This window comes from Arachis hypogaea, chromosome 16, assembly GCF_003086295.3.
Source record: "Arachis hypogaea cultivar Tifrunner chromosome 16, arahy.Tifrunner.gnm2.J5K5, whole genome shotgun sequence".
Taxonomy (NCBI): domain Eukaryota; kingdom Viridiplantae; phylum Streptophyta; class Magnoliopsida; order Fabales; family Fabaceae; genus Arachis; species Arachis hypogaea.
In genome coordinates this window covers 143,381,693-143,392,509 of record NC_092051.1, presented here as the reverse complement: position 1 = coordinate 143,392,509, position 10,817 = coordinate 143,381,693, and the positions used below count along the sequence as shown (strand labels likewise).

The following is a 10,817-nucleotide window of genomic DNA, read 5'->3' as shown; positions in this document are numbered from 1 at the left end:
GTATCACTACGTACAATGATGTGTTTGTTTATAAAACACTGTTAATGAAATAACAATTTTTGAAGTAAAATTTTTTCTGTTTCGTTAAAATTTGTGATAAATAAAAAGTAATTGACAATAATTATTTGAAAAGTTAAAAGATAGATAATGCTTTAATGTTGAAAATAACATTGTTTTTATGTTCATATGCCAGCAGCTAGGGATGTCAACAGGGCGGGAGCGGGGGATATTTCTCTGCTCCCCATTCCTGCCCCAAATTTTCTCTCCGTTTCCGTTCTCGTTTTTCGTCGTGGGGAAATATTATTCCGCATCTTCATTCTCTAAAAGGCCCGATTTTTCGCGAGGACTCTATTCTCCATTTACCTGATAGTTTTAACTAATTATTAATTTCCATATGAAAATATTCATCTTATACAAAATTAGCAAGATTTTATACAAAAGGTTTAAATGACAAGATGATGACTTCTTTCAAAATGACGTAGTGGGGGACGCAACGACGAGTCAGAAGACAGAGCAGTAACGAGGTGGGAGACGCGACAAACTGGACACGACGACATAGTTACAGAAAGGGACGTCGCAAATAGAGAGCACGATGCAATGAGGGTGATGGCACCGTGAGGTGTGACGATGCGGTGAGAAGGGAGTTGGATGGAGTATGGACAGCGTTAGGAATCTCTGAATTAAAGAAGGGTTATGCAAATAAGGATTAGGAGTTTTGGTTTCTCTCTCTATATATATATATATATGTGTGTGTGTGAAATGACTAAAACACATATATGAGAAATAAACCATTAAACAGTAAATTTATGAATTTCAGAGATTAGTGGGAATCCTTGCTCGGGTCCCATGCTTGCCTCGGGAGAATTTTATCCCCCATTTCCATCTCCGCAGAAAAAATTTCCCACAATCGAATTTCCATTCGAAGAAGTCCCCGCAAAAAACAGCGAAGGAATAATTCTATTTCGTTTTGACAATCTATCAATACAAGGTCATTATGTATTTACTATTTGTTATTATAAAAGACATAATTAATATATTTTTTGTCTTTAAGAGACTAATTAGTCAAAGTTAAAATTTTGAGAAACCAAATTGTTATTTTATTTTATATAAATGATCTTGATTTATAAAAAAGAGTTTTAAGAGTACCGAAAATACCGGTGTTTCAATTATTTTAACCGTTGATCTGAATTATAAAAAATATATATAATATATATTAATTAAAATTAACGGTTAAAATAACTGAAACACCAGTATTCCCGGTACATTTAAAATTTTTCCGATTTATAAGAATAATTTATTATTTCGGTAGCTCAGTCAAAATTCAAATTTTTTTGAATTGTGTGTTATGTAAATAGAGACAGTCAAAACCCACATTTTATCTTTTGTTTTGCGGGGGAAACATTTTTCAACGTTAATTAAAACAATGAACGAATGCGTTCATTCATTATACATATAGTGAGAGACTCGGTAAGGGGTTCGGTCTTCCCTTTCTCCTTTTTCTTGTCAAAGAAGAAGTGAAGAGAAACTAAATAAATAAATAAAAATCTTTTCATCTTCTCAGCAATGGCACCTAGCAAGCGTAAGGCTGAGCAACCACCAGTGGAGGCGACGGGGAGGGTAACTCGGTCGTCGGCGAAACTCGCCGCCGCTGGATTGAAAACCGCACCTGTTGTAGAGGTGCCGGAGAAGAAGAAGGAGACGAAGAAGCCGAAGGGGAAGAAGCAGAAGAAGGAGGAAGTAGTAGCCGAAGTTAATGGTGGTGCTCCTGTTACTGATAAAGGGACTGTTGTAGAACCTTCTAGAAAGACAATCGTTATTGAGCATTGGTATTATTTCTTTCCCCTCTTTTGCTCTTAACTTGTGTTTTTGTTTGAGGCATGAACTAACTTCTTTTCATTGAGATTAGGTTAAAATAAGGGTTTCAAGTTTTTTTTTTCCCCACAAAAGTAATTTTTTTGCCCTTAGGGTATCTTTGTGAGTTGAAGTTTTGTGCGGAAAGGAAGGGAGGGAAATGCTTGAAGAGTAAAGTGTTTATTTAAAATTTCAAGCTCTTTTTTGTCTTTCCAAAAATTCAATGCACAAACACACCTTGAACAATGTTATTATCTTGAAGAGAGTACCAATTACTTTGAGGAGAAGTGAAGAAAGGGAAAGCCTTTCAAGTTTCAAGGGTTTGACTTGAACTTTGAGGGTATGTTTGTGAGTTATTAATGTTCTTAAGGAGAAAGGAAAGGAAGGGAATGACTTGAAGAGTAAAAGTTGGAGTCCATTTTACTCTTTCCCTCCCTTTTGAGCCAAAATCCTGATCAACAAACATGCCCTTGAGTTTCCTAGTAAGATTGTGTTCTTGATATTCAAGTTCTATGATTTTGTGATAACTTGTATGTTCGGATGGGTTTATATTGGTCGAATGAAATGGGAGGAACTGAAGTTATATATTTACTAAGTTAGAAGATTAATAAAGGAGTTAGACATTTTTTTCCCCTGCAAGAGTTAAGTCTACAGAAAATTGATGAAATATGAAATAATCAGTTTTATAAGATATATAAAAAAGCTGGTTCCTTGCCACCCCCTCTTATATTTGAATCATGTTCTATTTCCTTCAAATTTTAAACTCTTTAATTTAAGGAAATTAGTTTTTGTGCCATATATTTATTTTAACTGATTTTTTTTTCTTTGATATAGCAAGCAATGCAACTCATTCAAGACAAGAGCAAATTTGGTGAAAGAAGGTTTGGAGAAGAGATCTTCTGGAATCACTGTGATACTGAACCCTGAAAAGGTATCTAGAGAGTAATGGTGATTGCATTATTGTTTCATGAAGCTTAGGAAGTTTTATAAACCATTTATCATCATGAGATCTATATTTTATATGGAAATGAAGTATTGTCTGTCGTTGTTTTTTAATAAAAGAGGACAGTACCTTATTAATATACGAAGGTCATTGCCTGACTTGCCTTGAAATGTTTCATGATTCAAATTGAGTTAGTAAACTTATTCTTCATTGTGCATACACAGTTTAGGATCATTTTAAAACTTCTAGTGGAAATCATTGAGTTTTAGTCTTTCACAAGATTTTGTTGATTTGTTTTGTATTCCAACTCGGATAAATTATTGTGGTCTCTTGACTCCTCTGGGGTGTTTGTTAGAAAATCCCATTTTCAGTTCTTATGTTTCTTTGAGTCTAACAACCTAATTATATGTTGGTACATCTATTTGATGGTACGACTCTCTCTTCGATGCTTAACCAAATTAATACAAATGACCTGTTGCAGATCTGAAGTCCAAATTAGGCTATTTACTAATTTTGTGTTAAAGTAAAGTTTCATTTTTGTCCCCAACGTTTGGGATAGGTTCCGAAATTGTCCCTAACATCTAAATCGTTCTATTTAAGTCCTAATTTTCAAAATTGTCTCAATGTTGTCCTGTTATTAGTGATCTATTAACAGAGTTGATGGTAGGACAACACTGAGACGATTTAAAATGTTAGAGACTTAAATAGAACAAAAACGTTAGGGACAAAAACGATATATTATTCTTAAAAGAATGATCAAATCAAGTAAAATGAAAGTGAATTTTAATGGAATGAATTGATTACGAATTTAAAATTTTACTTGATTTGGTAATTCTTATAAGAGTAATATATAGTTTTTGTCCCCAACGTTTTCGTTCTATTTAGGTTCTTAACATTTCAAAATTGTTTCAATGTTGTCCTACAGTCAATTCTGTTAACAGATCACTGACGGCATAGCAACATCGAGACGATTTTAAAACGTTACGGATTTAAATAGGACGATTTAAACGTTAGAGATAACTTTAGGACTTATCCTATAGATATTCTTAACTTGTTCTTTGGCTGACCTTTTATGGATCATTTTGGTATTGTTGGTGAGTGTTGGGTGTGCATTCCTATTTGGCAAGTTTTGCTAGGAAAAAAAAGGAAGATGCCTCGGAGTAATGTGCTATTTATGAGTTGGTGTATTTGGTTGGAGTGTAATCTCTCACATTTAATAAGAATTTTTTACATATTGGCCCTCTTGACACTGCTCTTTTTTACCCTCTCTCATTACACTCGAAAAGAGGGCTATTGGTCCAACTCTGATGCTTTTTTTGATTGTTATGCACAGCCAAGACGAGGTTGCTTTGAGATACGGGAAGAAGGGGGCAAGAAGTTCATTAGCCTCTTGGTAATTTCTTAACCTTGAATAATTGCAAGTTATCATGTTAAATTGTTACACTTTTCACTCCAAAATATGCCATTTTCAAATTTGATACATTTGTAACTCAATGTATGTAGATACAACTCACTTCCAAATACTAAATTTTGAAAGTGGCATGTTTTGGAATCGAATAACTAATAACTATCAAACAAATTTCCATTTGAATGAAAAGTGTTCGTATAGCATGATTCAATATCAATTGTTTACCGAATATCATTTGTACATGGCATGGTGGAATCTGAGGCTGTCGCCATATGGGTAACGTTGTGTTGCGGAAATAATGGCCGCAATGATGGCAACGTCATGGCAGTCCACAACGTGAATGGTGGTGTTGGGTGGAATTTCTTTTAGCATTTGAGGGTTTTTTGTCATTTAGAAAACCCTAAAATCTAACGTTAGTAAGGCTTTATTTGATTTATACCATGAAACATAGACACGATATTTGTGTGTGTGTATTGTTTTGGCAAAACTAATTAAACACGGCACACAAATATTCAAAAAGACTAACACCCACCATCACTACCTCCACAATCTCATCTCAAATCACCATTCTCTATCACTCTTATTCAATCATGTTCAATTAAAACAAAACAACAATGATTATCAATACAAAATGCAATTTGTTTAATTAGATAATAAACAACAATAACAAGATGTTTGAGAGAAAGATATGGGGAGTAATGTGGTCACAGCAGAGGAAAAGGGCAACTGGAGGAGATCAGATCTGGCAGTGGTGGGTAGTGGAGACAACTAAAACGAAGCAGATCCAAGCGTGACCCAGATGCCATGTAACCCGCATGATAAAGACAGAGCAGATCTTGATGTGCTGAACATGTAGGAGGAAGAGTTGGTAGAGAGAATAAGGAAGAGGGAAATGCAGAGGAACATGAAGACAAAGGCGACGAGGAGGATGATCAAGTCAGAAGAGGGGGCATGATGCAGATTGCTAAGAGAGGCAAGGTGGGAAGAGGGAGGAGGGGAGGTTGACAGGCTGTGACAAGTGGTAGGGAGGGAGGAGGAGAGGTGGCAAATTTGGATGAGGGCAAGGATGAGTAGACAAGGGTGAGAGGAAGGAAGGAAGGAGGAGAAAAGATGTGGATTAGGGTTGAAAGTTAAAGGGTAAAATTGGGAATGGGAAAAGATAAGGGTAAAAGTGTAAAAAAAAGTCCATGTCCATGTCTAAAATTTGTGTTTCAACTTAAAAGAGAGATACTACTAATATGTGCATTTGTGTCTTATCAAATAAATAGTGAATGCATTTGGTAACAATAGACACAAAGACATAACAACATATAAACATAAACATACACAAATGTTGTGTTTGGTAACAATATACACAACAATACCCTAAATTTATATTCATATCAAAATATCAAATTTACCTTCATCAGTAACATCACTACCACCACCACCATCAACATCTACAACCATCGTCACTACCACTATTAGATTCATTATCATCGTAATCATCATCATCATCATCTATAATTAACAAAAAGACCTTGATAAATTTCTTGACAATAACCATTTATCTATCTCAAAAAACAAAATGACAGAGAGGCAAAGGTAGTAATCATAGTAACAATCCACCAAAATTTAAAAAAATAAAGAGAATGAGAGAGATTGGGGCGACTGGCAATATAAGGTTAGAGAAAGGCAATGGTGGCTGTGAGTTGCTTGAAGGCTATGACAGTTGCAAAACGGAGGAAGGCAAGTAGGCACGTGGATGTGAGTGTTCCTATGTCGCGAGGGGCGCTGTGAGTTGCTGGGCCGTGAGGGGTGGACAACGACCGCTTTGCAACGACGCAACAACTTGCTATCTTGTGAGGGTTGGATGGCGGCAGTGCTGTGTTTTTGTTGTTTCGTGAGAGATGCATGGCGACTGTTGCAATGGTGGGCGACAGATCTAGATCAATGGCAAAGAGTGGCGGTAGCGGCAGTGGCAGAGGGGAGTGGCAGAAGAAAATGGAGGAGGGAAGAGGGAGGGAGAGAGAGAGGAAGAAACATTATTAGAGTTTTGGGTTAAAATTGAAATTTAAAAATTATTCAAGGATTAAAAGAAAAAAAATAGTGTCTTGTGTTTATGTCTTAGTGTCTCAAATTAAAGGTGGTACACAAATTTTATGTATTTATGTCCATTTGTGTCCTCCCGTGTTCATCAAATTTGTGTCTCACCAAACCAAACAGAGGACGTGTGTTACCGTGTCCATGTCTGTTCATGTCTTCTGTCCATGTCTCTAAGACATGGACAGCAACCAAACGCTGCCTATATGCACAGACACATATGCACATGAATACTTGTAGTCTGTTTGATTGTCAAGACACTAATAAGGAAAAGGGCAACTGGAGGAGATTTGGCCGTGGTGGGTAGTGGAGACAACTAAAACGAAGCATATCCAAGCGTGACACAAATGCCGTGTAACCCATGTGACAGACGGATTCTAGTAGAGGAGGGAGAGTTGGTAGAGGGAATAAGGAAGAGAGCGACTAGAGTAGGAAAAAAAATGTGGAGGAACATGAAGACAAAGGCGACGGAGAGGTTGACGGGCTATGACAAGTAGTAGGGAGGGACGAAGAGGAGAGGTGGCAAATTTGGGTGAGGGCAAGGAGGAGTAGACGAGGGTGAGAGGAAGGAAGGAAGGAGGAGAAAAGAGGTGGATTAGGGTTGAATGTTAAAGGGTAAAATTGGAAATAAGAAAATACAAGGGCAAAAGTGTCAAAAAAATCCATGTCCATGTCTAAAATTTGTTTCAACTTAAAGGAGAGATACTAAGAATAAATTACCATTTGTATTCATGAAAGATACAAATGCGGACAAATGTATCCATATAAGAATAAAACGTACAAGGGCAAAAGTGTCAAAAAAAATCCATGTCCATGTCTAAAATTTGTTTCAACTTAAAGGAGAGATACTAAGAATAAATTACCATTTGTATCTATAAAAGATACAAATGCGGACAAATGTATCCATATAAGAATAAAACGACAATTGTACCCACGGAAGATAGTTTCCGTGTGCCAAGAATACCCTAAGGGACCAATTGTGTAACCAACGTCCGGGTACTCTTGGTACACGGAAGCCATCTTCTGTGGTTATAATTGTCGTTTTTATTATATGGATACATTTGTCAGCATCTGTATCTTTTATAGGTACAAATGATAATTTATTCGAGATACTAATGTGTACATTTGTATGTCACTGTGTCCATTAAAAATTTGTGTCTTATCAAATAAATAGTAAATGCGTGATACCATGTCCATTTCTCAATTGGACATCGACACTGACCAAATAATTCCTAAGGTTGTGTTTTCTGTATCAAAACAATGAAGACACGGACACAGGCCCGTTTGGTAACAATAGACACAATGCAGTGGACAGAGACACAAAGACATAGCAACACATAGATATAAACATAAACATACACATATTTGGTAACAATATACACAAGACACTAAATTTACATTCATATCAAAATACTAAATTTATCCTCCATCGGTAACACCACTACCACCCCCATCATCTACAACCATCATCACTACGACTATCAAATTCATCATCATCATCTATAGTTAACAAAAAATCTTGATAAATTTCTTAAAAAAAATGACAGAGAGGGAAAGGCAGTAATCATAATAACAATCAACTAAAATTTAAAAAAAAAATCGAAAGAATGAGAGATGGGGGTGACGGCAATAGAAGGATAGAGGAAGGCAATGACGGCTGTGAGTTGTTGGAAGCGATGGTAGTTACGAAACGGAGGAAGGTGAGTAGGCAAGGGGCTATGAGTGTTCCTATGTCGCGAGGGGTGGGCGTTGCGAGATGTTGGGTCGTAAGGGGTGGATGACGACGGCGCTGTGAGTTGTTGGGCCGCGAGGGGTGCACGACGACGACTCTACGATGGCATTGCGACGGTTGCAGTGGTGGGTGATAGAGACGAGTGGCAAAAACTGGCGGCATCAGCGGTGGTAGAGGGGGGAGTGATTGAGGGAAGAGGGGAGTGGTAGAAGAAGATGGAGGAGGGAAGAGGGAGGGGGAGAGAGAGAGAGGAAGAAACATTATTAGGATTTAGGGTTAAAATTGAAATTTAGAAATTATTCAAGGACAAAAAGAAAAAAAAATTAGTGTCTTGTGTCTATTTCTTGTGTCCATGTCTTTGTCTTGTCCATCTGTGTCCTCCCATGTCCATCAAATTTGTGTCTCATCAAACTAATCAGAGGATGTGTGTTAGCAACCAAATGCTATATGCACATAGACACAGATGCACATAAATACTTGTAGTCTGTTTGACTGTTAACACACTAATAAGGAAATATGAACACATTTGTCATCAAATACTAATTTTATCTCTAACGAGGAAGTTGTTGGTGATCAAAGTGATGAGAGTAGAAAGTCAAATTTCAAAACTTTTGAAGGGAAAGAATTGTATTAAAAATGTGTCTCATATCTAATAGCTGTGTCCTACTATCTAACAAAACATTAAATAAATTTATTTTGTGTATGTGTGTCAGCAAGACCTTCTGAAATGTGCGTCTTATTAAACAAACGTCATGTCAAGTATCTGGATTCTAGTTTTCTGGCAATACTCTAAATACATCTCTGCAGCATTGCTATTGCTGGCGGTTGGCCTCGTCGTCCTCCACTCCAGGTGGTTTTCCTTTTCCAACTTTCCCCTACCCCTGTTTCGCTGACTCTGTTCTGTTCCCCTTGTTATATACAGAACATTAGTTTTCGTTTCCCCTGTCGGTAGCCGCCATCCGGAATGAAAAATGATATGATATCAGTATCATTCACTGCATATTTGTTGTTTGCCGCTTAAAAGAGACCCCAAATTCTTTTTATTTGTCCAGTCGAACCAATGCATATTTGATTTGTTAACCATGCTTTTGTTTCAGGACATGAAACGTCCTTTTAAACCAATGAAGGATCTTGACATGGAGAAAGTTATCTCTGACATTGCTGAGGAGATATCAAACACCTGACATTAGTTGTTCAGCAATGTTTCTTTTGGTATGGCCTTGATATGACGCTAGATAGGTATTATTCTTAATGGTTGAAACCTGTCTATAGTTTGTAGTTAACTAGCTGCTTTTGTGGTTATTTTGAGATGACCAAACTTGGAGTCTCAGATAATTTGGTGTCAACTAACTGAATTACATTGAGGTTTCATTGACTGTATTTTGGTCAAATTACAATATATCTTGTCAGTAGTATTTAGTATACTTCATTATTTGTGCTAAGATTGTTAATGTTTCTACTTTCTAAGTTTCTATATTTTCTCTCTTGTTATTTCTATCTCCTATCTATTGGCAAATCAAAGGATTCCATTGACATGCTCCTTGAATTTCATATTGATATGATAAGTTATTTTCGACTTTTTTTGGTGCATTTATATAAATTGTATTTTGATATAAACATACATTATATTCAAATACATTTACTTATAAATGTACGAGTAAACTATCAAAACAGTATTCGAAAGTTTGCATAATTGACAAAACAAACCACAAAAAATGTGAATGATAAATAAGTTATTGAAAGATTTAAAAATACGACAAAAGAACTAGATATTAAATATATATTCTAAAAATGATTTTAAAGATTAAATTTTGATGCAAATTTTTGGAATCATTATTAAAAAAATAAGATTTTTTTACTTTAAAGTTGGTAATGTTTTTTGAAAAAAATTATTGTGAATGACTTTTTTTGAAAAATAAAAAAAATTTTAAAATTGAATTTTGCTTTGAATTTTTGTGTGTATTTTTTAAATATTTATTCAAATGTTATTATAAAAATTTAGATCTAATAGATAAATTCTTTGTTAAATATGAAAATTTTTTTATTACTTACAAAAAATATAATATTTATTAATTTTTTTGTCGTATTTTTAAATCATTTAAAAGCTAATTTATTGCTAGCATCTTTCATAAATTTTTTTTATTAGTGACTAAATCTTTTGGATATCAAATTCGTAATTAATCCTAAATGTATTAATAAAGTTAACGTTACTTTATCACTGGGGAATGTAAGGAGTAAAAGATGTAGATGAAATATTTTGTCACTAGTATTTTCCTTTGATTTACCTACGACTTGTTTGAAATCCCAATTCCCAAGTATAATGCCATAACAATATTAGAAAAATTGATAGAAGACGAGGACCATTTAACAATGTCAAAATGGGTTGAATTTGTAGAGCTAACACATTTGCGGGAAAGAAATGTTCGATGATCAATTTTTTTTCTTTATGTGCTTTACATTTGGGTCAACATTAGTCGATTATTGGTAATTTAAAATGTCTGGTTGAAAAGGAATAGGAAATTATTTTAGAATATAGAAAAACGTGTTGAAGACATCATCAACATGACTATGCTTAGCTATAAGGAGTGGAGGAACGACGATTCTTATTGTTATTGATGGCAATGCCGAAGATGACATAGGAATACGCATTTGTTCGAGAATTTTAGGTGGTTATTATAGATATTTTTATGTTGGTTTATGTCTCAAAGGCGTTTGTATTAAGTTCTTGTTTCAAAAAAAAAAGTGTTAGTTAGTTCCTTAGCATTCTCTTCTATAAAAAATATAAGATTAAAATTTGTTTA

General features: G+C 35.2%; 1 protein-coding gene across 1 annotated transcript; it reads left to right on the top strand.

Annotated features, from left to right (window-relative positions):
• Window positions 1-193: 193 nt before the first annotated feature.
• On the top strand, window positions 194-9,458 carry LOC112755492 (uncharacterized). Its single transcript, XM_025803618.3, has 4 exons — window positions 194-1,826; window positions 2,686-2,782; window positions 4,128-4,187; window positions 9,114-9,458. The coding sequence occupies exons 1-4, from the start codon at window positions 1,564-1,566 to the stop codon at window positions 9,198-9,200; spliced, it is 507 nt and encodes a 168-aa protein (XP_025659403.1). The 5' UTR covers window positions 194-1,563; the 3' UTR covers window positions 9,201-9,458.
• The last annotated feature ends 1,359 nt before the right edge of the window (window positions 9,459-10,817 follow it).